The sequence below is a fragment of the Phyllopteryx taeniolatus genome, chromosome 8 (genome assembly GCF_024500385.1).
Source record: "Phyllopteryx taeniolatus isolate TA_2022b chromosome 8, UOR_Ptae_1.2, whole genome shotgun sequence".
In the NCBI taxonomy this organism is placed as follows: domain Eukaryota; kingdom Metazoa; phylum Chordata; class Actinopteri; order Syngnathiformes; family Syngnathidae; genus Phyllopteryx; species Phyllopteryx taeniolatus.
The window spans coordinates 20,939,823-20,967,468 of record NC_084509.1 but is presented as its reverse complement, the minus strand read 5'-3'; the positions used below and the strand labels follow the sequence as shown (position 1 = coordinate 20,967,468).

The 27,646-nt window shown below is 41.4% G+C and overlaps 1 protein-coding gene across 2 annotated transcripts; it reads left to right on the top strand.

Moving 5' to 3' along the window:
* smtnl (smoothelin, like) lies at window positions 1–27,540 on the top strand. Of its 2 annotated transcripts, none has more exons than XM_061781669.1 (10): window positions 1–23; window positions 2,064–2,904; window positions 19,199–19,280; window positions 23,524–23,781; window positions 23,853–23,915; window positions 23,996–24,068; window positions 24,143–24,292; window positions 24,379–24,502; window positions 26,053–26,204; window positions 26,427–27,540. In XM_061781669.1, the coding sequence occupies exons 2-10, from the start codon at window positions 2,281–2,283 to the stop codon at window positions 26,551–26,553; spliced, it is 1,653 nt and encodes a 550-aa protein (XP_061637653.1). In that variant the 5' UTR covers window positions 1–23; window positions 2,064–2,280; the 3' UTR covers window positions 26,554–27,540. The 2 variants fall into 2 exon arrangements, with proteins under 2 accessions (XP_061637653.1, XP_061637652.1); XM_061781668.1 differs by lacking the exon at window positions 1–23 and adding an exon at window positions 1,664–1,816.
* The last annotated feature ends 106 nt before the right edge of the window (window positions 27,541–27,646 follow it).

Here is a 27,646-nt window from a genome sequence, read left to right as displayed (position 1 = left end):
AACACTATCATGAAAAAGAACAGGTAATGAAATAGAAATGTGAGGTAAATGTACTTTTAAGCAAACACTTAACCCCACCGTAATACATTTACTGTCATTGCCCTAAAAGCTTTTCTCACTTGACTCTCGTTGGACTATTTATCTGAACAAAACACTGTTAGGGCAAGTGGATGGATAGATAATGATGGCAGAACAGCAGACAGAAAGCAGACATACAAGCAGCAGGGGCAAGGAGTTTGTCCTGACCATTTAACTAAAATAAACTGATACGGATGGCGGTTGAAATTCGCACGGAAAATGGATGTGTATATATTCGTATATAAAGTCACATGGACTTCCCTTTAAATGCAGTTATTGTCGAATTACAGTAATCAATATAATGACATATTTAAGGAATTGTTTTAACGACCCCAACGCACATGATGATTCGCCCATGTGCCAAACCGCCATAGTGTAGCGCCAACTCATGGCTAAAAGGAATTATTCGATGTCAGATTTATTTTTTTGCCTTAAGTATCAGTGGGTAGTATTGACAGCCTTCACGAGTACCCGATATCTTGAAATAAAGTCACTTAGTTCAAGAATTTCCACTTTGGCGCGAAAATATTTGAGCAGCTCATTTGTAATCACTTCATGTAGTAATTTAAATTTTCTACATTTTGTTCATTTATTTTTTTATAATGTTGTTTTTTTCTTTTGTAAGGCTGTTCCAGGGGTAAAGAGCCTGAGCCAAATTTCCCACCTGTGAGACGATATACTGTCTACATACTGTGTGTGTGCGTGTGTGTGTGTATTCCATATATATTGAGCTTTATAAAAAAAATACTGAATCATGATATAACATATATATATATATATATATATATACACACACACACACACACACAGCGGCTGAAATAAGTATTTAACACGTCACCAGTAGAACAAATAAGATCAGAAATTAAGTTATGTGTAATAATGTGAAATGACACAGGGAAAAAGTATTGAACATGCCAACTGGTATTTATTTAATACTTTGTACAAAAGCCTTTGTTTGCAATGACAGTTTCAAGACGCCTCCTGTATGGAGAAATTAGTCGCATGCATCGCTCTGGTGTGATTTTGGCTCATTAATCCACACAAGCAGTCTTCAAATCTTGAAGGTTCCGTGGGCTCTTACCCATCATGGTATGTGTCTTGACTCACACCTTGGCAATGAGACCTTTTAGTAGGCCATCAATTAGGACTGAACCAGCTGATATTCATTTGCACTGACAAGGGGCTGGATTGCTATTTGATTATTGATTTATTTTAGGTGTTGTCTTGACTTCCCATGCCTTTTTTGCACCTCCCTTTCTTCATATGTTCAATGCTTTTTCCCTGTATCATTTCACATTATTACACACAACTTAATTCATATCCTGAGTCAGTTTTTTTTATTTTTTATAAACCTCAACAAAGCTGCGACAGGTTTCTTTTCCACATTAAAGACGGTGAAATAAAAGGAGGAGATGCAAAAAAAGAATATGACAATGACAAGAAAAAAGAGGTGCAGAGTAATGGAGGAAAGTCTTTCTGATAGTTTATACAAGGCCAATAAAAGTCCCCCCACCAGCCTGCCCCACTCCACTCCCCTAAATTTACTACCCTCCATGTCTCCTCACGCCGACGCCACCCTCCTCCTCCTTTTTCCCTCCCCTTCTGCTCCCTCCTCCAGACAAAAGCAGCGCTCAGCCTGAGAGTTTAAACAAACCAGAGCCGGCAGTACAGAGCTTGCACACACTCAAACACACACACTGTCATACAGCTGTGATGTGTAACACAGAATGAGGCTGAGGTAAGTTCACTGCAGCTGTTAGTGAGGATTACCTCATCGGTGTGTTTTATGGGAGTTATGAAACATAAGAAGGGTTTATGTGACTCCCTAAGAAACGTGTTCGCTATGGTGTGTTGGGGTTTTGTGTCGTAAGTTAATGATACTTTGAAAGGAAGACCATAATGCAAATCTTACTCATGCTTCTTAAATCTGCTGGAACTGTTTGTCAAAGGTCAAATCTTCTTGTTTATTTCTTGTTCTCTTCCAGAAGACTCATCCACACCTGAAGAACAGAGTTCTCTGGAAAAGAGGAAGCTCAGGGCAGCACCGTTGGAGACATTAACCAGATCAGACCTTAGGCCCTATCCCTCACCTTGCACCTTCTGTCCGTCAGCCCCCTCCCCTCCAGCCAATCCCTTGAAAAATTGAAGATACACATTAACCTCCAGACTGAAAGATCCTCACCAGAAGCGACAGCTGACCTAATGGAAGGAACAACCCTGGCCGATATGGGAGACCTGTGTCGTGCTCGCACCTCCAGCCCAGAGGGGGAGACGGTGTGTGAGGCTCTGGCCCGTCATGAGAGCACTCTGAGGGAGGCCATCAGGGAGATCCACATGGATATCAGTGCCTTTAAGTTAGGCATGGAACATCGCCTGGAGGATGCAGCCAGCCTGAGCGGGACTCTTGGACGAGCCATGACTCAACTCCAGCAGGAGAACCAAGAGCTCAGAACTCAGCTGCAAGCTCTAAGCCAACAAGTGGAACTTCTAAGTGGGATGAGCAGTCATAACGGCAAGAACCACCTCAATGGCATCCAAACCAATCACTCGGAGCTCAAGGAGGTGATCTACGGGAAGGCTGAGGCTCTCACTCAGAGTGTCATCCAGACCTGCACCCCTGGGAGCCAGACACAGACCTACAGTGCCCACAGCGTTCCCGTCAACGCTGCATCCAGCCCTGCGACGTTCTCCTCTTCCCCCAACTCCAGTAGTCCTCCGGTCCCTTCAAGAGTATCTGCCATCGTGACAGGTCCCATGTCGAGCAGCAGCCCCTCCACTGGGCGCTTCTCCAGCCGAGCCACATTTGCAGTGTCCAGCAAAACCAATGTAAGTGACCAAACAGTCGTCCGTCTTTTAACACTTTATCTGGCAAACACCCCAGACCTTCCTGTCAAAACCATCAAATATGTTGCAATGAGCACTTCCCTACCTGAAAATTACATTGGTGGATATGAACCATATTTTGGGCGTAATATCACGGGCCCATTGGTATCGTATTATGCTTCACCACAGTTCTGTTTCGTTCTATACAGAGATGCAAGGTGCTGATAATTAACAACTGTTGGAAGAAACGATCGCATTGTTCATACAAGATGTTCAGGTTGTGTCTGCCTGCATGTTCTCATGTCGTGCTGAAGCCCAGCTCTTGGGAAGTGTACCGTTGTGTGCATTATGGAGTGCTCACACGAGTCAAACGAAGCAGACTTTGGGAGTACAGCATGCCCAAGCAACCTCTTTACAATTGAGTATACCTAACTTTCTAAATACCTTTTAAAGATCCATCCATCCATCCATTTTCTTTACCGCTTATCCTCACTAGGGTCGCGGGCCGCTGGAGCCTGTCCCAGCTATCTTCGGGCGGGAGGCGGGGTACACTCTGAACCGGTCGCCAGCCAATCGCAGGACACATAGAAACAAACAACCATTCGCACCCACATTCACACCGAAGGGCAATTTAGAGTCCTCAATCAACCTACCACGCATGTTTTTGGGATGTGGGGGGAAACCGGAGTGCCCGGAGAAAACCCACGCAGGCATGGGGAGAACATGCAAACTCCACACAGGCGGGGCCGGGATTTGAACCCCGGTCCTCAGAACTGTGAGGCAGATGTGCTAACCAGTCGTTCACCGTGCCGCCTTTTTAAAGATGGTTTAAGTATTTTGATAAGAGCAGTTATCATGACCTCCTTCTGCAACATTTATCACCAGTGCTTTGCCAGTTTGTTCATTTAAAAAGTCGTGGCTCGTTCATGATATTTTTCTCACTTTACAATACAACTAGACTTTTGTCAATTTTAGAGCAGCTTCTTCTCCACATGATGTGTTCAGAGACTTCTGGGATGTCTGCAGTTTAATTGGATTTCTGCAGTTTAATTGGATTTCATTTTGTTTTAGTTTAGCTTCTCAACATTCTTCCACGTCCATCTCCAAGGAGTATGAATTGCCCCTCTGTGGCAACCATTGCGTTATTGCGCCATGCCATTTTTGAACACAATCAGGTCTATGAGATATGGATGACAATTTAACAAGCAATACCCCCTCGGCTACACTAATCCAGTAATTACAATGAGGTTGGACAGCAGCGCTCCAATGCTTTGACGTTCACGGCTACTGTATCTTGGGACAATGCATGCTCCTGGGAGCTATGGTTAAGATGGACGTGTGCTTTTTCAATCTCGAGTCAAATACTGTATGCGATACTATTGGAAAGTATTGTTGCTGTGGTCTGTGTGGGTAGTAATGTGTGACTCTTGTTTTTCCTTCTTAAAGGCAGTAGGCATGATCAGATTCCAACTCAGGAACACTTAATTGTAGAATGTCTTTAGTGGTTTTCTGGTTCATTGTCATGTTGCGTTTGTCTGCCTTTCCCAAACAGTTCTATCTTTACAGCTTCCGTCTAACTCTGTTATCACGGTGCACACTCGCTCATTCACTAACAGGAAGTCTCATGTGTTAGCACATTTACTTTTTTTATTTATTTTTTTTTACTTGTTCTGTTTACTTTACTTACAAGACTCAAATCTCAACTCAAAACTCATCTCATCTGCTCAGCTTCAATCACAGTCTAATCAGAACCAATTGTATTTCTGACTTTCCCCTCTTTTCCTTCCACGAACGTTCTACAGTATATATTTCAGGTCTGCTCTGTTTATTGTGAAAGCTGATATATCGTCCTTCCTTATTTACACTTATTAACTAAGGCTCGAAGCGGGACATTTTCAGAGAGAACAGGATTGTGTATCATTTGGAATTTTGCACTTCAAAACCTCCAATCTATCCTGAAATCTCTGGACGTAGAATTGAAAACTGAGTACAGTTGAAAGGAAGAGATTTGAGGACGAGACATTTTAAAAAGAGGATGATGCTGTGAAATTCACTTGGATTTTTGATTTCAGGAGTCTGAAATTACAAAAACGAGAAGCACTGCTTAATGCAACATGATGATCATGATGTTTTATTTAATAGTTCTAAGTGCTGTCCTCTATTGTGTGTCTGGCGACAGTAGAGAATAACCCATATTGCCTGGGATAAAGTGAGTATTTTTATTAATACAGGAGTTATAGCTAAAGGTCACTATTTGTATCAATGGTCTTCTTTTCTAGTTTCATCATTCACCTTGCCCTTTTTGATCATCTTTTTGTATGGAGTGTAACTGTTTTGCCATCACAGTTTTAGCTACATCTTCCAAAATGATCCAACAAAAGACTACACAATTTGTCTACTTCCAGTACAAACATGCTCAACATTTCATTGTTGTCATTTATCATGTTAAGTAGGTGCAAAAGCAAATTTCATTTCAATTTTACCTGACTGACGCCTGACTGTAGCCTTTGTCGGCTACATCAGAGGAATTTTATCTGCTGCGAAATCATGTGGCCGTAGCATAACAAGACAAGGCCACCTTTGTTTCCATGACTCTGCAGGAGATCCCCTGCTGTCGGTCAAAAGTTGCAATGGGAGTGTGCTTCACTGCTCTCGTTGGAATGATTCATTTTATTGGGGGTTTTCTCATTCACCTTGTCAAAACTCAACATGATTGCCACTCTCGCTCTTGCTTTCTGGAAGACAGTGTTGTGGATGACGTGCATGCAATTCACATGGCTGTTCAGACAGGTCTGTTCGGCTTGAAACACTGACAGTTTTACACACAGACTGCAGGCATTCTTTATCTTCAATCCAAGGTGAATGTCTTTGTGCCAAAGTGATGTGCACAGGCCTGTTTGTCGATGTGTCTGACTTCTGTCTGTGAAGGTTAAAGATTTGATCAACAACCAACCCCATAGGGACAAGTATGGAGACACATCTCTAAATTATTAATGCAGTAGGGTAGGTGTCACCCTTGGGATCCCCTGAGCCCTCTAGCTAGAGAAACCTGACCTCAACCTCATCAAATACCTTTGGGATGAAGTGGAACACATATTTTGAACCATCTGACCCTCTTTTAGGCTGTCTGACCTCACAAAAGTTGTTTTGGGATCAATGAACAAACATTTCTACCGAAACGCCAGAATCCTGTAGAAAGTCTTCCTGGAAGACTGGTAGCTGCAAAGGGAGCACCAATTCAATATTTTCAGTTCTTACCGGTGTATATTGTAATTTTTATGATGTGCTGAGTACATATTTGAGTTGCTACACCCATAATAACTATTAGATTATTAGATAAACTGTCTGCGAAAAGCTCTTTTCCAAAACACTATGAATCAATTTAGAATATTTTCTTTATCCGGTTAATAAAATGGATTGGTTCTGTTGTAACATTTTCAACAAAAGTTAATAGTCTGTACACGATAGTTGTCATGGCACGATCGATCCTTTTAAAATTTGGCCCAAATCCTTTCGCAAATGTTCTCTTCACATTTTTTAGCACTGTTATCATATGATTTTGATTATAGTGTATTAGCACATCTGCCTCACAGTTCTGAGGACCCGGGTTCAAATGTGTGGAGTTTGCATGTTCTCTCCGTGCCTGCGTGGGTTTTCTCCGGGTACTCCGGTTACCTCCCACATTATGGGCTGCAATATGTGCCAGCAGGAACTGAATTTGAATCATTTCTATTTGAATTTGAAAAGTAAAGTAAAGTAAAGTAAAAGTAAAATCTTGTAACCAGCTACAGTATATTAAAATACTGTCGCCGGTTAGAAGATTTTACTTTTCGGAGAGTCCCTATGTCACATGGTAAAAAAACGAAGGCGCTGATTGGCCGAAGACGAGATCTGTGTATCGCCGATCGATTGCTATTCCTTACAGTTCCCGGATGTCTGTCACAGCTAATTTGAAATGGAATTTGTCGAACTGTGTCAGGGCGTACCCCGCCTCCCGCCTGCAGTTAACTGGGATAGACTCCAGCATACCTGCCACCCTAGTGAGGATAAGTGTGACGGAAAATGGATGGATGGATGAATTGATGTATATCAATAGCTTTTCTCATGCAGTAGTGGTCCAGCACTTGGGTAGTATACGGTACTCCGGCTAATAATGTCCCACCCCTTCACGTGTTATGTCAGCTGGGATAGACTGCAGCCCTTCGTAACCCTTCAAATGATAAGCTATACATAATGGATGGATATGTGTATGTAATGGACAGGGTTTCCTTAGCAGAACATCAACCAACTGATGGAAAATCAAGATTAGCCTCCCCACCAGGTCAGAGGGTTATCTACTGGTCTCAATCAGAATAGTGTTTAGATGCTCTTGATTTATGGCTCAGTACAAGACCTGCATTACATATATTATATATATTATATAAGAGCTGATACGCGGAGAAGGAAAAGTTGAGCTTGGGGCAGTTTTGAACCATCCCTTAACCATTAGCTCCACTAATATTACACAACTCTTACCCCTGATGCTTATCTACAAGCATGCAGCACACACTCGTTTGGTATTTATCCAGTCAAGAAGATGGATTGATTTTGTTCGTTGAACTTTAATGTACTGATCCCAGTAGAAAGAGAATTACTCTGTACTTGGTTCTGGCACATGTGTACAGACACAGAGTCACCAGTTCATGGTCTTTGGACTTAATAATGGAAACAAAGGCATTTTAAATAAATCAGTAGGCTATGCCAGGTGCTCCCACCTTTTTTGACAATACAGATCGGTTAGTATCTGATCAAACCAAGGCTTTGAATATGTTCTGTTCTGAAGACACACAAACATGCACAAAGAAAACAATTAGATGGTAGCCTATATATCAGCACTATATATCATTTAATATACATCATTTGTTTGTCAAACATTTAATTTCTAAATGAATTTGAATTTAAATATACAGTATTTCATTACTGGTGTAGTGGTTCACAAGGCAAACTTTCATGCTGCCAGTTTGTGATCAATTCCCGTTCGGTGACTGTAGGTGTGAATGTAAACAGTTGTTTGTCGGATATGTGTGTTTTGATTGACGGATGACCAGTCCAGGGTGTCGTCTGCCATTTACCCAAAGTCAGCCGGGCGAGGCTCCAGCTCACCTGTGACCCCAAACAGATAAGAAAATGGATGAATGGCTTTCACGGCTCACTTCCGATGGTTGATAAACCCTTTGCAATTCCAATCAGCCGTTTCGAAGAAAAGATTAAATGGATGCTGCAAATACACAATTTGTCTTTTATTTTGATAAGTCGGGTTCTTTCTTCGATCCAGCCATCCATTTTCTTTAACCCTTGTCGTCATTGAGATCTCCGGTAAGATGGAGTCTATCCCAGTGGATTTTAGATGACGGGGGGTACACCATGGATTGGTCGCAGTGGGTTGTTTCTTGTAAAAGGAAATTCATATAGTACAGAGCTGAGGTGTTGAGGTGTCTTGCTCTGGAAGTGGGGTAAAAACAACATACCTTAATCATGTCTCTCATTTAACCATACCAAATGATAGGCAACGACCTGCGACCATAATGAGGACAAGTGGTTTGGAGAATGGATAATGGATGGAGGGATGTTATCGAGCAAGGTGTGATCATCTTGCAGTTCAATCATGCTATAGGTTTTGTGGATGAACTTCTTTCTGCTCATCTGTCAGGTATTTTACCATCAGAACAAACAGCTTTGGGTGACTTACAGGAGACTATATCCCACAGGTCACTTTTTTTGAATGAATCAACACTCGCTGGGCGTTTTAGTCATGGAAGAGTTCCACTGCTGAGGAGAGAGTGAGCGGTCAATATATAAAAGAAGAGATCTGACATTTACACACTGTGTGTGGAGACTCCCCATATACTGTAACTGCTGACCTGGGCCAAAACTCATCCATCCTGTCTCTGAGGCCTCTCCTCCCCCCTTCTTTCTGGCATTCGCTGCATCCAAACTTCACTCTCTTTTGCAGCTATATATGCACCAATGTGTTTGACTGGGAAAAAAAACATACAGCCAATTTTGATTGTCCATTCATATCAAATTACACCAATAAGAAGAACACGAGGATGGATATTGGGAAAAGTTAGAATCAAATTGAAAGAAGTGCACAGCTGAGACTAGTGTGGATGTGTGTGTGTGCGTGTCCATGCATGTGCACGTGTATGCAGGGGGGTTTAACAGAGGTATGCGGCTACTCCCTGGCTACCCTTGGCTCTCTTAATGACTTCCAGACAATAGACTGTGTTCCCGTCATCATCGCTGTGGAAACAAGTTAATAACCGACCCGCTGGTGGGACACCTTGAATGCCCTCTGGTGCTACTACTGCTCGAGAACATCCAATATCGAGGTGGTCAGCTGCATCAGGAAATAATATTTCCATCTTATTGACTCGCTGGACACAGCCTTAGGTTGTCAGATATTCTGCCTTTACAAAAAGGTCATTCATTTAGCAATATCCTAAATCCCATTCAGGTAAAGAAAGGAGAATTGTAAAAAAAGAACTTCTGTTAAAGTTTAATAATACCCCTGCGTGAATAAATCTGCCGAACATGCCAAGGTCTGCGAAGAAACAGTATTTCGCCCTGCAACAAGTCAGACAAGCCTAGTTAGGATTGTTCAGCCTTCGCGGAGGTCTGCGCGCTTCTCAGTGTGAATGTAAAGGCCGGATTTTCCTCAGTCCTTTTTTCATTTTACAGGTGTACCTAATATTTTGGCTGGTGAGTGTATTTCACTCTTTTTCTGCTGAGTGGTGCACTTTTGAATTATTGGCGTGAGCACTATTGGTGGGTGGGGGTGGGGGACTGGGGCTGACCTTTTCAACAAGTTTCAACAGAAGGCTGACCCACATGAACGTTCACCTTATTTGAGAGCAGGACTAGAGTAGGGACTCCATCTGTCAATCTGTCAGCTGGCAATGACTGTGAGAAAACTGACGCAACAATGTGTGCATTTACAGTATTTGAATATAATCAGTGGAAATAAAAAAAATAATCCATCCCTTTTCTAAACCGCTCGTCCTAATTAGGGTCTCAGGTGCACGGGAGCCTATCCCAGCTGACTTTGGGCAAGAGGCAGCGTATGTTGCACACCCCCTTCCTGATTTTAAGTTCAGTCCTGCATGTTAGTAAGCTGCTAACATACTGCTGTGCGAACCAAAATCAATCCATTAGTGCTAAATATCTGGAAGAAAAAAAAGATTTTTGATTTTTGATGATTGAATTTGATAAGCCTTGTGACTTGTCCAACTTTGATGTGTTTGGCCTTAAGGGGTGACGTGATACAGGCAGTGATGTCGGCATACTCAGTGGTCCTAACGACAATGTCCCCTGCAGCTGAGTGCATGAAAAAAATGACTGAAGTTAATCTCAGTCACGTGGCACCCCATTAGGACCCAGTTTTTGTGGTGGGGCGGTATACTTAAAGCGAGCATGAAAACAATTCCAAGAGGTGTTGATTACTGATCTTAACCTGCTGTGGTTTTTTTTTGGCAAGCATGAAGATTTCGAAAAACATGTTGTGGAAAAGAGCATAAACTCTGCTGAAAATGAATAGGTACCTAAGCAAGGTTGTACTTTGTTGTGTTAGGGACTTTTTGGGGTCCTTGGGAACTGAATGTGACATTTAACTCTTCTCAGGGAAACATAGAGTAAATAACGTGTTCATTCATGTTCCATGCATACTTTCTCAGTGTAATATTGTCCTGTACTGCAGTTTGATCTCACAGAAATTATGCAAAATGGAAACAATCACTTGTTACATGATAGTTGCTTGATGTGATTAAAGAGCCAATTAGAATCCATGGGGCGGCACGGAGGCCGACTGGTTAGAGCGTCAGCCTCACAGTTCTGAGGACCCGGGTTCAATCCCCGGCCCCGTCTGTGTGGAGTTTGCATGTTCTCCCCGTTTCCTCCCACATCCCAAAAACATGTTAATTGACAACTCTAAATTGCCCGTAGGTGTGAATGTGAGTGTGAATGGTTGTTGTTTATATGTGCCCTGCGATTGGCTGGCAACCAGTTCAGGGTGTACCCCGCCTCCTGCCCGATGACAGCTGGGATAGGCTCCAGCACGCCCGCGACCCTAGTGAGGAGAAGCGGCTCAGAAAATGGATGGATGGATTTCCTCACTTTGTTTAATATCTTCACACAAATGTCGATATCAGACTATATATTATATAGAATAGGAGTCTGAATGATTGTTTGTCTATATATGCCCTGCGATTGACTGGCAGTCAGTCCTCTCCCCCAAAGCCAGCTGAGATCCGCTTTAGCTCACATCTATCCATCCATTTTAAACACACAGCTTGTCCTCATTAAGACTGAAGAGGAGCCTGTCCCAGCCTACCCTAGACTGGTTGCAAGCCAATTTCAGGATGCTTCAGCTAATTTGCAACGCTAATGAGGACAGACAAGCGCGACACAAAGTCTCAGATGTCAACAAGGCCATGTGCACAAATGTGGATAAGAATCTCTGCACTGTAAGTCAACAGATACACACAGTCATTCATTGCAAGGTAGTACTGTAACCATGAGTTTGGGATCCCGTGGGGTGGGGGGTCGGGGGAGTGGTGGGGTGGGATCCCGTGGGGTGGGGGGTCGGGGCAGTGGTGGGGTAAGGGTGTTGGGTGGAAATCACTTTGCAGGCCCTCTGCGTCAATGCCACAAATTGAAAATACACATTTTTTTAAGGCCCATGCCAGTCATGGGTGATTAGAATCATCATCACTTTCCACCCGTAACCCACATATGGTGCCCATGCCAGTGTGTATAGTTGCCTACCTGGATTTTGACTTGGGTTGTTCCAGATGTAAATGTAAACACAGAGACAAAGGATTTGGATCTCTTGAAAGTGCAGTGCTTAACACATTTATGAAACCACCATCTTAGTACATTTTAGGCCATAGCTGCCCGAAATTAAAAACACATAATTGTCAAAAGCCAGGCTAAAAGCATTGAAAAAGTGATCAAGCCAACGAGGATAGGAAAATGACATCATTCAAACAAAACAAAGGCATTCATAATGCCTGGAGGCAACCCCGACAAAACTAAACAAGCTTTTTATGTGTTTGATAATGCTTCTAGATGACTGAAGCAGGCCACTCCTTATTTTCCCGTTTTCAGAAGGGTCCACGTTTGTCATACTTTCCTGACCTCTCACCTAGCATGTCAGACTCCCCCTTAGCCTTCTGCATCACTGCCAGGAACCTAGAATCACAGGAGTGGAGCCTGGAAGGAGGGAGGCGGACTGCCAAGATAGCCTAGATAGGGGAGTTACGCTCTATTGTTGCCATATGTTGGCGATACAGTGTACTAGTGAAGAGAACTGAAGTGGAAAATGAACGCAGCAAGTTGGACTCTTCGTGTTCGCTGGAGTTGAGAAGACAGAACAATTTGCTCTGTACATGTCATCAACTGGCCTACAGCAAACAATTGGTAAGTTAATACAAGCGGTTTCTAGCGGTTTCACCACCATAAAGAACTGTTTGGAGAATTTCAGTTTTTCAGAGCATTAAATTACACATCATTATATTCATGAAGCACCAATTTACAAAAGAAAGGCTGCACGATGGCGCTTCAAACAGATGCAAACACTTCGATGACAGATGTGTGGTTAAACTCTGATAAATAAAACTCTGAACAGAACCGTTCAGTGCAAAGCGACCTTCCTCAAAAAACGATGTGGTGAGGAAAATGCACCCTAGCCGATATTGGTAAAAGTAGCATCAGGACATAATAGTGATATACTGTCTTTTAGTTTACATTCCTGCTACAAATAATAATAATAATGATAAAAGTACAAGCTGCAGACAAAATGTAATGAGCCCAATTTAATTTAACCTACTAATATTTGAAAATGTTTTGATAAATGTTCACGGTTTGTAGTTTAAATACATGTTTGAAGCTTTATTTTAAAACCGTTTTGTTTAAGCCTGTCCTCTTTCTGTCAGCAATGTGGAAATTACATCATTGTTGGATGCCCGTCAGAAGCAAAGTGCTGTGATTGAATTTCTAGGTTTGGAAGGGGTACCACCACTAAACATTTTCAAAAGGTTGCAAAATGTGTATGGCCACGCAACAATGGGCTACAGCACAGTTAAGAAGTGGGTGTCCAGGATCAAAGGCGAAGAACAAAAGCCTGTATTGAGTGACCTCCATGGCAAGCAAACGAGCGGCAGACCATCTTCAGCGGTTAATCCTGAGAATGTTGCTAGTAACAGTGGTATGATAGTGGTATTGCCAGTACTACTATAGTACTGCATTACTAACACTTTCCTTAGACCACCTCATCCACACGCAGCATCAGCACTGGGGCACCCCAAGGTTGTGTCCTCTCTCCGCTGCTCTTCTCTCTCTACACGAACGACTGCACCTCAACGCACCCGGCTGTCAAACTCCTGAAGTTTGCAGATGACATCACTGTCATCGGCCTCATCAAGGACGGTGACGAGTCTGCATATCGACAGGAAGCGGAGCGGCTGGAGCTGTGGTGCGACCGACACAACCTGGAGCTCAACACGCTCAAAACTATAGAGATGATCGTGGACTTCAGGAGGGATCCTTCCCCACAGCTGCCCCTCACGCTGTCCAGCTGCCTAACCTACAATCCCATTGCAACATGCTGCCAATTTGTTTGTCTGAGTTTGTTGTCACATTTCTGTGGGGCCAATTATATATTACTCGTGCACTCACTGTAGTAGTCTCGCCACGCTGCACTATTTGCATATCTGTTGTTGACCAATACTGGCCACTCATGCCAGAGTAGCATCTGCTCCATTTGCACACGGACTGAGGAGTATCTGCAACATTTGCACAATCAACATTGTCCCAGATTATCGCACTACTCGTCACTTTAAACCGCATACACTCCTTGAAGTCTCGGCGCCCTTTGCACAATGGTCATTGCACCGGACTATTGCGAGATTAGTCATTCGAACTGCTCTAAGTGCTAGAGGACTCTGCATCTTTTTGCACAATTGTTAAAAAATAATAATAATAATTTGTACCGGCGTTACCAGATAACTAGCAAACCTTTATGTCTTTATGTCTCAAAAGTGTTCTCTGTCAATTGACTGTCTCTTGTCGTACTAGAGTGGCTCCAACTACCGGAGACAAATTCCTTGTGTGTTTTTTGGACATAACTTGGCAAATAAAGATGATTCTGATTCTGATTCTGTTTCTGATTCTTATCTTTATAAAGCCAATGTAAAACACGAAGCAGGAGCGACTCCCACAAAACAAGTTGGTAACATTCATAAACAGCATATTGATGTGAACCTATAGTTACGGCAGGAGGAAAGAAGAGCTTGTTACGTCATGGGGATTCCCTCATCAGCCTAAACCTATGCCAGCATAGTTTAAAGATGATTCACGACAAGCCTGAGCCGGTCCTAACTATGAGCGCTATCACAAAGGAAGCTTAAAGTCTGTTATTAAATATGAAGAGACAGGTAGTTGATGCTCACCGGATGATCCTCCACAGTCTATCAAAATACATTCTGTACGAGAGTACATATGAAATACCACTAATGATAATTCTTGAGTGCACAGCAAGAGGGCTTCTCCATTACCAACACAAACATCTACAGGCAAGATACACCGTGTGCTATGCTCCAAGTTTATATATCTAGGGCATATTTTCCATCTCAGTGTTGCTAGTGATTTTTGAGAGAAATTGCATGAATGAGAAATTGCAGGTTGTGTTAATGTATTTATTTTTATTTTTTTAAAAAAGGTGGTTTGAAAGTGTTGGATCCCTCCATACATACTAACGTAAGAAGAAGAAAAATCATGAACAGTGGTCTAGTTGTTAGTAAAGTACAACTGCCTCACAGTTCTGAGGTTCTGGTTTCAAATCTCAGCATTGGCCTACCTCTGAGGAGCCTGCTTTCACCGTCCTTGCGTGGGTTTTCTCCAGTGATGCACTGGGGTTTTAGACCGAACACCGAAATAAAACTACCGAAATAACGTCTCATGCATAACATGTCCCATGTTGATCACTGACGGCCGGCGCGCAAGTGTGTACAGGTGTTACTTACTATTAACAAGCAATGCCCTCTCGAGCTTAGCTGACGATGCAGTTGAATTGACTGGGAGGTCACTTTATTACACACACTCTACACTCACAGTTTGATCATGACAGATTGCCATAAATCAACCATTAATGTGAAATAGGCATGAATGTTAAATAACATACATTCAACAAACTCTGTTGTTGCCGATTGTCTGTTATATTGAAAGTTTTTTTTTTTTGGTGGGCATCTGCACCCATTTTACGCTCAGTACAAAATTATTGTTTTATACTTTTTGCGGCCTAAAACGGCCAGTACAGTACAAAGTGATTGTCAATAAATAAAAAAGCTTGAAAATGTTTGAAAAGTTTTGAATTTTATCCAAACTTACCACGCTGGTGTGCCTGTGGGTGACATTGTTGATGTACTCATAAGCAAGTCAAGGCAGGTCGCTTTTTATGAGCCACAAGGAATTAGTGTGCTTCCTAGTTCCAAATCCATTGCCATAGACGGACAGCTTGACCCAAAAAAATTTAAAGTACTGTACCAAAAGTAGCATGTTCCAGACTCCAGATACTTGTGTGTCATATCCCGCTTAAACACCGCCGCCACATGCGCTCTCTCTGTGCAGAGCTCTATGCGACAATAGATTAAACATGGCCATATAGGCACGGGACGAACATCTGGTTGGATCTAGTCATATATCAGTGACCCGGAAATACGTACTGTATGTCCCATTCTCTGCCTATAGTGCGCCACAGCGCCACAGCGCCAGTAAACAAGAGTGACCAATTCTGGAAGTAACAGACTTTGTCAACGCCGGTTTAAGTGACAACTGGAAACTATTTTAGATACATGTACTGTCCGGACGATCCGTTCCTTCCAATATCCGTTAAATCGGGGTCCGTCAAATTGAGGTTCCACTCTATGTTCATTTAAGATGCTAAATTTCCCTTATGTGTGAATGTGCGAATAGTTGTTATTATATCTGCCCTGCAATTGGCTGGAAACCAGTCCAGGAGTGAAAACCGCCACTCGCCCCAAAGTCAAAGTCACCTGGCATAGGTTTCAGCTCATCCACATCCCTAATGAGGACAAGCGCTACAGAAAATGAATGGATGAATTACCCTTGTTGGATGACACGTTGATTACCACTGATGTATCTGTAGTTCTGATTTATATATTTCCTTCAACAAGTAGCTTTGCTCATCAAACAGCCCCCCATTGTCCCATCTACTGCCGGCCCCCATGCCTCCATGGCGATACCTGTGACAGCTAAACAATATCCTCTGACTAAACAGGATGCGGCACTCACCAGCCACCCTCATACTGCCTGTTTAAACAGAAGGGCTTCCCAGTGCAAGTGATCCCGTAGCAACAGCCACTACTGTGACTTTTGCAAACAGTCTGCTAAATGTTTTGTCTAAACTGGAGATACTCTAAAAAGGATAAATCTAGTTAAATACAGAACACTATACCTATGTTTGATACATGCGAACACTGGGACTAAAAGTGTCTGCAGAATACAGTATATTACATACTGGGAATTATATGTTTAGTATCAAGACTTACTCATTGTTGTTTAAAAAAGCTGTAGTTGAAAACATCAGAATTTACAAATCTTTATCTGATCAGAATTAGGATAATACAAGTGACAAGCCATTAGTTTCCACTGAGTCCAATATGAATATTGACTAAAATCCTTGGAGGCTTTTTAAACCATAAGTACATTTCTAGTAAAAAAAAAATTCCTGTTGTAGAACATTCTTTATTGCCATAAACCTGGTAAATACCAATTTCATATAGCCAATTTCATATAGCCTACCTTTATGGATACATTTCAATCTACTAACCGACTACCAAAAACATTAAAATGTCTTGTCAGTAGGGTTAGTGTTGGTCATGGAGAGAACTTTCGTTGGTCTATTTTGGTTCCTTCTTGATGTGAGGGGTTCTACTTTTAGCCACTTACATATCAACAGAAAGCAGACACTCCCAAAGTCTTGCATGTGTCAGTAAAGAGGTACATGACTGGTCATTCAATTCCTACTCAAAGCAGACTTGGATTGTTAACAAAACTCAAGGAAGTTCCTCATGAATTGAAATAAGCAACACAGAGGACAAGTGATCCATTATTTGTAAAGCATGCATAATAAGAAAACTGTAATTATTCAGCTAAACTAATAAGAAACAAAACATAGCCGAACAGTGGTCTAGCTGACATTGTGGACATCTTCAGTATTTGTTATTAACATGTTATTATTCTTGAGCTATTATTACATTATTATTTTTTCTTCTCTAAAGAAGGGAATGATTATTCAGCCGGAAAAAGAGAGCTTTTTAAATTTGCCTAGTTGAAATCAAAAAATAATATTTTCCTTTGCGTGTGAACCTAAACTATTACCAAACCAATGTTGGGTATTACGTGTCAATCAAAAGAGATTCAATCATCTAGTAATTTGAGAACTTTTTCAGTCGTCCCAAGAGCAAAATGAATGATGGGTAGAAAAAAAAACTTGATGATGAATTATAAAGTCATTTCAAACGATCAAATATTATCTGAATGCAGGACTGAAAAGAATCAAAAGTGACAAACAATTGGCTGCAGTTCTGGAGGAACCTGTAACATACTTCTTGACATGAGCAATTACTCATTGATAGGGTCTACAAAGACTCTTTCCGAAACCTTTTAATGTGTAATTTTGGGAGAAATTAAAGTTGGACACCATCCACAGGAATAAATGTTTATTTATAGCGTTTGCCTTTTCTCCAATAGATTACTTATACTAAATCTAGTAATATAATCACGAAAATTCCCGTACTCATGAGAGCAGTATATTGGCATAAATGTGATGGGTGTGGCATGACTGTAGGTGTCCTGTCAGTCGTGTGTGCCACGTGAAGAGTTGCAGAGTGTTCTGCCAGCAAATCAGCAGTAGAGATAATGGAGAGAGTTTACAGGAACTGGAGCAGTACAGCTATCATGTTTCCCCCCTCTGACCCACACTGGATTTTAGGGAAGCTCCCCTTCCCACAGCACAGACATTCAACAATTTGTCTTCCTCCTCCTGCTTGATAGTCAGCTGTTTCCACTTCACAGCCATGTGCCTGTGTCTATTTTCCCATCATGCAATACACAAAATGCATAATCCTGTCCCCTGCAACTTTTCAAACAATCATAATTGTTCAGGAGTACTTGTTTTTTCACCCCTTGTGTCACTCCAGGTGTATCATCTCATAGCTGCCATCACACAAACATACAAAACACATGTACCACTAGCAATCAATCAATCAAGCAAGCAAGCAAACCTTTATTTGTAAAGCACCTTTCATATGTAAAAAAAAAAAAAAAGCAACAAAGTGCTTCACGAGCACAAAACTCCCACCCACCCGCAGTCTCTGAGCCCCTGCGACACCCAGCACCTGTGAATATACTGTAAGTTGTTACAATAAAAAAGATGATTAAATAGATAACATAGCTATTGAGACATGGCTGAGGACAGAGTGGAGTGAAGAAGCGCCATCATAGGGGGCCGTCAGCAACAGGAACTGCGCTCTGATGCCCCCCACCCCACTCACATGCACACCTAGGGGCAATTCAGAGTCTTCAATTAACCCACCATGCATGTTTTCGGGATGTGGGAGGAAACCGGAGTACCTGGAGAAAACCGTTTTAGGAGGGCTTTTGCACTTGTATCATTTTTGACATGGTGTAACCTTGCAAAAACGTGCACAGCTATCAGTTTCTCCATTGACCCCCACAGTGCCAAAGCAGTTTACAATCATGTGACAGTTTTGACGTAGAGGTACGTGCTCTAAAGCTCCTAGCTGTTCGATATGGTATTTATTTGAAAGAGAATCATGTTTGACAAATCAGTCATCCTTGGTTGGATGTATTATGGCAGTTTATAAGTTGCGTGTTTATTACAGAGCGTTTTATCGCACCTGGGTTGAAACATAGACACTTACCAACGAGGAGCCTGGCTAATACAGTGCATTGAATAATTAATTCATTAAGAGATGTGTTTTTCGTTATTTCTGTGAATGTAGTAACACACTTTTATGATCCAAATATGATGCACACACCATTCACACCACATTTCATCCATCAATTATATCGCTGGCAGACTGGAGGCTAGACAACATGTAGGGACTACTGACTGTCCAAATGGCATCAGTCCCTTGTTTGCAATGAAAGTCATAGATGATGCCACACTCCCTTAAAAACAACATGTTAACTGTATTATACTGCATGTGTGTTTCAGAGTATTGAGCGAGAGGAGCCAATAGAAGTGGACCCAGCTCCGACTCACGCGGGCCTAGAGAACGGACACACTGCGTCAACAGGTACCCACAAGTGTTTCTCATCACGCCAGTACAACATGTTCTCAAACTCAAAGCTCAAACACAAAAGTGACGTCAAGCCAGTTAAGTGAAAGAGGCTTTTTCTTTAAAAAAAAAAAGGCCTGATTTTACTCCAAAGTATCACTTTACGAGGGGATGTTGAGTGCTAGCCTGTTAAAATAGTTGAGTAATGTTTTCTGCGGTTCTGGGGGAGATTTGTCAAGTCTGGCAGATGAATCCCAGACGATTTCACGGTGATGTCATCACTGTCAGTTCTCTGCTATGTTTGGTTACATCCAGAAAGGCTAAAAAAAAAAAAAAAAAAAAAAAAAAAACTGTTACTGGTTCATAATTGGTTCATAATGATGAAATATTTGGAAATGTTATCTGCTTTCAGAATACAGAAATCAGCGCCACAAACCTTTGGGAGCGATACAGTATTTTCTTTTTCTAAATATCTGTCTCATTCGTTGATGGTGTAGCACTATTTGGCTTACTGCTATGCAGGCAAAATGAATTCAGTTCCCACTGAGTGACAGTGTAAACATGAATGCTTGTCTGTCGCCATTCAGTATGTGTCCTGTGATTGACTGGCGACCAGTCCAGGCTGTAGTTGGCCTTTCACCCGGGATAGGCTGCGGCTCCCTGCAATCCTGATCAGTATCAGTGATACGGAAATTGGATGGATGAAATATCGGTCTAAATATTGTCGAATTTGGCAACCAACTTTGTTCCTGTTAAAATTGTTTTTTTTCTTTTTCATTTTCTTATTTTACAGGGATTATTTCAGTTCAATTGCACGAACTAGACTGGTAAAGTGATGTAATCTAAAGGTTTTGTGGTATACTGTATGATATGGATACATCCTCTCAACAGTTAATTGGATAGTGCCCCTTTTCACCTTGGATCTCAGTTCTTCATCCTACATTTTGGACGATTCTGTGCTTCCTGGGAACCGTTTGGGGAAGGCCATTTTCTGTTTCAGCGTGACTGTGGCCCCATGCACTTGTTTGGATGAGTTTGGTGTGAAAGAACATGAGTGGCCTTGATAGGGCTGGGCGTTGTTAAAAACCTCACAATTTGATTCGATTTCAATTGTTTAGGTTGCGATTCGATTCAATATCAACTCTTCAGGGTTGCAATTCGATTCGATTTGATATTCATTTAAAAAAACGTTCTGATATCGATTCAGTAAAATTACACAAATAATTCAGAGTACATTTGGAAGCGTTTATTTTTTATGCCATGTAAAAATATGTCGTATGTCACATCACATTTATTTATTTTCTTTTTTAACCTGTCTTGTTCAGCTGCGTGGCCTTGCAGAATGGTTGATCTGTATGCCTTTTGTGCTGGATCAGTTTTGCTGTGCAACGGGAGAGTTTAAAATGCTCCCTCTGCTTATTTATTTATTTATTATTATTCTGATGTTTATTGAAAATGCAGTTGGACAGAAAAGGGCTTTAGGGGACAGACAGAGGGACAGAGTGGGCAAGGGGAATAGGGGTGCAAACCACAGCAGAACAATAGTTAGACAGTCTAGATATTTGAGCACATGTAACGTTATAACAGTCCCACCCTATCCGAGGGAGAGAGGGGCGACGACCTCACATTTTCAATAAAACATCTGAAATAAAAAATTTGCATGTAACTTATCTGTATTTATGAGTAAAGTAAAAGTAAAAAATATGGCAGTTGTGTATAATCACTGAAAAAGTAACGTACCAGTAAAATTAAATTAAGTTTATTTATTCTTAGAAATTGTCATAAAAAATGCACAATAACTTTTATTCATATGGAGTACAAAAGTTAAAACATGATGACAGCTCTGTATTGAAAAGTAAACTGCATGTATACTTAAAAAATTTTTTTTTTTTACTTATTGGTGTTACTATTATTATTTGCAGGGTGTTCAAGTACTACCAAAGGAAGTAGCATGCTTGCGGCATTGTGAGACAAGCCAGTACCGGTACTTTCTTCATCAAACGCCATTCATTTATTGCATGTCAACAAGTTGGCGAAATTGCTCCCTCCCTGTGTGGCTTCTGTGGAGGGGGCTCTCGTCTGCAAAACATTTGAAACAAATTCCCACTCATTAGAAATGAAATGAGAAGTGATAGTTACGTACGTAGGGGTCAGTCGACTTCAATGCCTCCAAATCCGCTGGAAATCAAAGAAATCCTTCCATCCATCCATCTTCTGCTTATCTGAGGTAGGATCGCGGGTGCATTAGCTTTAGCAGGGAAACTCAGACTTCCCTCTCCCCAGCCACTTCATCCAGCTCTTCCGGGGGGATCCAGAGGCGTTCCTAGGCCAGCCGAGAAAAGTAGTCTCTCCAGCATGTCCTGGGTCGTCTCCGGGGTCTCCTTCTGATGGGACGTGCCCGGAACACCTCACCAGGGAGGCGTCCGGGAGGCATCCGAATCAGATGCCCCAGCCACTTCATCTGGCTCCTCTCAATATGGAGGAGCAGCGGCACGACTCTGGTCCCCTCCCGGATGACCGAGCTTCTCACCCTATCTCTAAGGGAGAGCCCGGACACCCTGCGGAGGAAACTCATTTCGGCCGCTTGTATCCGGGATCTTGTTCTTTCGGTCTCGACCCACAGCTCGTGACCATAGGTGAGGGTAGGAACGTAGATCGACCGGAAAATTGAGAACTTCGCCTTTTGGCTTCTTCTTTACCACAACGGACCGACACGAAGTCCGCATCACTGCAGACGCTGCACCAATCCGCCTGTCGATCTCCCGTTCCATTCTTCCCTCACTAGTGAACAAGACCCCAAGATACTTGAACTCCTCCACTTGGGGCAGGATCTCATCCCCAACCTGGAGACGGAAGGCCACCCTTTTCCGACTGAGGATCATGGTCTCAGATTTGGAGGTGCGGATTCTCATCTCAGCTGCTTCACACTTGGCTCCGAACCGTTCCAGTGAGAGTTGGAGATCACGGCTTGATGAAGCCATCTGCAAAAAGCAGAGATACAATACTGAGTCCACCAGACTGGATCCCCTCTACGCCTCGGCTGGGCCTAGAGTTCCTTTTAAACATTAAAATGTACTGTATAATATACTCAGTCTATCGAAGGCCATAGCATTGCATCCTTACAATGTGCAAGTGATCGCCTTTCAACTAGGTCAATAGTTGGTCACTAGTCTGAGCAATGTTTTTTCAATTAAATACAGACCCTTTCCAAAAAATTAGAATATCATGGAAAAGTTTATTTATTTCCATAATTCCATTTGAAAAGTTAAACTTTGATAGATTATAGATTCAGGGTGCACAATTTAAACAATTTTAAGTACAACCCCAATTCCAATGATGTTGGGACGTTGTGTTAAACAAATAAAAACAGAATACAATGATTTGCAAATCATGTTCAACCTATATTTAATTGAATACACTACAAAGACAAGATATTTAATGTTCAAACTGATGAACTTGATTGTTTTTAGCAAATAATCATTAACGTAGAATTTTATGGCTGCAACACGTTCCAAAAAAGCTGGGGATCTGTATGGAGATGTGGAGAAGATTTCATCTTCCGGCAGGACCTGGCCCCTGCCCGTACCCCCAGAAGCACCAAAACGCGATTTGATGCCCATGCCATCACAGTGCTCGACTGGCCATCCAACTCGTCGGATCTAAACCCCACTGAGAATCTATGGTGTATTATCAAGAGGAAAATGAGGGGCACCAGACCCAAAAACAAAGAACAACTGACAGCAAGCATCTTGGAAATCTGGGCTTCCATAACTCCCAGGCAATGCCACAGGCTGATTGCCTCAATGCCACGGCGCATCGAGGGAGTGATTAAAGCAAAGGTATTCCCAACCATGAATTGAAGATTAACATATTGTTTTGAAAGTACCATATTTTGATTGATTTAATGTGACACTAATTTCTTTTTTCTTTTTGTGACAAAAACTGAGTATTCACAGTATTCCAATTTTTGGAATTCCTGATTTTGTTGGTTTTATGAGCTGAAAGCCCAAATTATGTAAAAATAAACAAATAAAGACTTGAAATTGTTTAAATTGTGGGCCCTGAATCTATGATCTTTTAAAGTTTAACTTTTTGAATGAAATAATGGAAAGAAATGAACTTTTCCATGATATTCCAATTTTTTGGAAAGTGTCTATACATGGACAAGCTGCCAGAATCTTTCTATCTGTGTATACATATATACAGATATATATATATAATTATTTTTTTTTAAGTGATCTGTTTATTTCACCCCAATCAGAACATTCTTTGCTGATACATGGAAAGATGTCTCCTCCCAAGGACTTCCCACATGAGCACACAGCCTCAGTTGCCATGCGGATGGCCCACTTCCCCATCACAGCAACCACCAAGACAGCAGAAATCAAGACTTCTCCAGACTCTCCCAGTAGCCCCACTTCTTCTCCTTCCTCTCCGGTCTCAGAGGCCTACCCTCCCAGCCAGTCAACTGCCAGCACCATCCAGCCGCAACCAAGCGCAGAGTCCCCACTTCAACCAGGTAACCCTGACAACCATAGCCAAGTATCTACTTTTTAAATCTCCAGACTAAACATTTGGTTTGCTGTCAAGTATCTTCTGTGAAGACGTGGACCCCCACACCCATTAGAGCTCTGGGAACATCACGCCTTCAAGGTGAGCTTTGTAGGCAGACAGACATTCACGCTGAGACCAGAGTCACAAATGATTTTGAATGAATGTGATTGTCTTTGCAGAGAAGACAGGTTCGGCCTCTGCTAAAACTGTAACTTATGCAGGGTTACCTCAACATAACAGACAACACAACAGGTTTGTTCGAATGGGGGTAACATTTTAATTTAAAGCTTAGGTTTGGTTAGTGTAAAACTGTGTGTCCCCTGCAGACATGACACTGATGAAAGCAAAGAGAGATCCTTTGGGTATGGAGGAGAAAGGAAGCGAGAGCTGGTGAGGTCACAGACTTTACCAAGAAACATTGGAGCTCAGGCTCGGCGTCCAGTCTTTGAGAAGTTGGACACAGACATCAGTAACAGGTAATCTACCTGTATAGTGTTTAGCTATTAAGCTGTATGAAAATGATGGAAGCGTACTCACAAATGTTGGCTTGTTACCTGTACAGTTGCCCCAAACTAGTGGAGTCCAAACCCAAACTGAAGCGCTCCCAAAGTTTTGGCGTTTCCAGTGCAAGCAGCATCAAACAAATCCTTCTTGAGTGGTGTCGCTCTAAGACCGTAGGCTACCAGGTAATATACTGTCAATAGGTATCATAATTTCAGGCGAGAGGTAGGGTATACCCTGGACTGGCTGCCAGGGTACTATGTATCGACAAATATGGATCTTTTGAGGTTGATGACAGTTCCAGATAACTGATTAATTGGCCAAGTAGTTTACAAAATATATGAATGACTAAAATAACTTTTTGGGTCCCTCAACGCTTACAACAATCAAGATATGAATTACAGGCAGGACATTTGACTGGTTTGCAATACTTTACTATTATATGAAATACGATTTCATACTTGTAAAACTTTACAACATTTTAAAAAATATATAAATATTTGTGTGAATGTCATTATCTTTGTCTCATGTTTTAATGTGTAAAAAAAAATCCAAAATCAAAATCTGCAAATTTCTTTGAAACAAGCAAAATCCAATTTTTAGCACTGTAGATGAGAAGCAAAATTGTAATGTTTATATACAGTAAGTATGACCTCTGGCCATCTTCTGTATGAGTTTTAACTGTTCAGCAACGCAATAAACATGGTGTTAATGTGCTAAATTAACTTGTCTTGTATAGAAGTAAAAGTGCTTCTGGATGGATGTGTGTTGTTTTTGCATCCGTGTGTTTCTGGGTGTACGGAGTTTGAGGCATATTAGGTCATGGCTAAGTGTTTTGACACATTGGAGCACTGCTACCCAGCAGCTCCATGTGCCTTTAGTTACAGTGAAATTTGACATCGCCACGGCTCTTACTGGCTAAGAGGAAACTCTCTATTGTTCATGTGATGACCTGACATGTTCCATTTCACTCACGCATAGACATCATGTACACTTGAGATACAGTATGTCTGCAACCAGTGAACATTCGCTGTGAAAAGTCACGCGCACTGTTCGTTGAACTTTAACACACGAAAGGGGTTTTCCTTTATCATTGCTGAAATGTGGTCTTTCTTAAATAGGTGAGTCCAACAGTCATAATATATGACCTCTGAAATAAATATAATACTCTATAATACATTTTTATAATATAACAAATTTAACAATTCATTGTGTGACTGTGCTTGGCTTCCAAATTTCAAAACAAATTTTCCCATAAGAAATAGTGTAATGAATTAAATAGGTGAAGGCTCAAACTGTCATCATTAAAAAAAAAAAAAAAAAAAAAAGTTAAATTAAGTTAAGTAAAAATAAGTTCATCCATCCAATGTAAATGTTCATACAGAGCAGCCAGTTATTATTTTCACTTCTGGTAGTATCATACGTTTCCTCTCGTATCTCGTATCCTCGTATCATTTTGTAATGGCATCAAAAAAAAAAAAGGAAGAAACAATTTCAACTTTGAAGTTCAGCAGGCTTGAAAAGCGATTAAAAAAATGAAGATTAAAGTACAGCAGAACTGTTACATCCATCATATGTATGTGAAAGTGGGGATAGTTTTCTGACCATTTATGACTGTTGTCTTCTATTATCTTCCATTGACCTCTTTTTAAGCTTTCAGTTCTTAGTTATTTCCCGTATGTGCACATACTCGCAACAACCTCACCAAGCTTTCTTTATCTCCCTTTTTGTGTAGAACATAGACATCCAGAACTTCTCATCCAGTTGGAGCGATGGCATGGCTTTCTGCGCTTTGGTCCACTCCTTCTTTCCCACCGAGTTCGACTACGAATCGTTGTCACCGGTCAATCGAAAGCACAACTTTGAACTGGCTTTTGGGACTGCAGAGTGAGTGGCATTCAGCAAACAAGTGTCATATCCTCAAGAAATACACTGAGACAAAAAACAACAACAATCTTGCGTCTTCTCATACATGAGTATGGGCGCAACTGAGGTTAATAATTTGTAAATTTGAAGGAAACAACCACAACATCATAATCTATTTTATCCTTCACCTAACCAAAAGAAAGCTCCTATTCATGCTCTGGATTTCTGTGCATTTGTCTCCAGAGTGAAGGCTGGGTGCGACCGGCTCATTGAAGTGGACGACATGATGATCATGGGTCGTAAACCGGATCCAATGTGTGTATTCACCTACGTTCAGTCCCTGTACAACCACCTGCGAAAGTTTGAATGACACTCCATATTCACCGCATATTGGTGGCATGACCTTTTCCAGCCCTCTTTTCCACTGCCACATTGCCACTGAGCATTAAGGCATTTCCTCTCTGTCGAGGAAAGAAGTCAAAGAATTCGAGACTGTGCTGCCCTCTTGTGGTAAATTTGAGAACATTCTTTCCCGTTTTGGACGGCTAACAAATAATACAGGTTAGTTAGTGACAATGCGAGTCATTCAATTCAATGACGACAACACATTCTTAAGTTTGTGAATTATATTTGGTTTGCAGCATATTTGTTTCTTGTAAAACCTGTATTATTCCCACATGTTGAGTATGTTAACATTTAACACTGCACCGGAGGAGATACAATTCACAGCATCGGTGAAGAACTGAAATGTAGGCAATCATTTGTGAATGCTTGATTATGAGATGTATTCAAATAAGATATAGAGAATGCAAAATGGAATTTTTGTAAAATGAGACTGAATTATGAGATTTTTTTCACACTGTATGCTGAGATATTGAGTTGTAATCAATTTTTAAAAAACTGTCTTTGGAATAGTAAGAAATGCTTAAATTTCATTTTCAGATGTTACTTCTTATCAAGTCCAACTTTCCCAAAAATTAGCTGTGACAAATTAGATTTAAGATTAGACGTAGAAATTGTTACAGCCGCATGATAGCACACAGAAAAGGTAGTGAACATGTTCACTAAAATTGAAAAGAAATGAATTCAATTTGAAACGCACGCATGCATGCACACACACACACACACACACACACACACACAAGCTGATTCCATAATATAGGTACTTTATGTCCTATTTGACATGATTAAGCGTAAATGTATTCCGAGTGATTTTGGTTATTGTCAAGAAAATGATGAGAAATGGCTTGATATCAGCTCTTAAATTAAACTTTGGGAGCTATTTTTGTTGTCATCATTATATTTGTCAAAACAGACGTACCTTTAGTTACACCAGGCATTAAAAATGAACATGAAATTGAACAAACAAGAGTGGTCTAATAATTGTTCCAGGACTGTTTGTGTGCGTGTGTGTGTGTGTGTGTGTGTGTGGGTGCATGTGTGTGTGTGGTGTGTGTGCGTAC

Bases quoted from the DNA above. Each gene is read 5' to 3' on its own strand.
- smtnl (XM_061781669.1), top strand. From the start codon at position 2,281: ATGGAAGGAACAACCCTGGCCGATATGGGAGACCTGTGTCGTGCTCGC. The intron at 19,281-23,523 runs GTACCCACAAGT...CACCCCAATCAG, and splicing joins CGGACACACTGCGTCAACAG to AACATTCTTTGCTGATACAT. The intron at 24,069-24,142 runs GTTTGTTCGAAT...TGTCCCCTGCAG, and splicing joins CATAACAGACAACACAACAG to ACATGACACTGATGAAAGCA.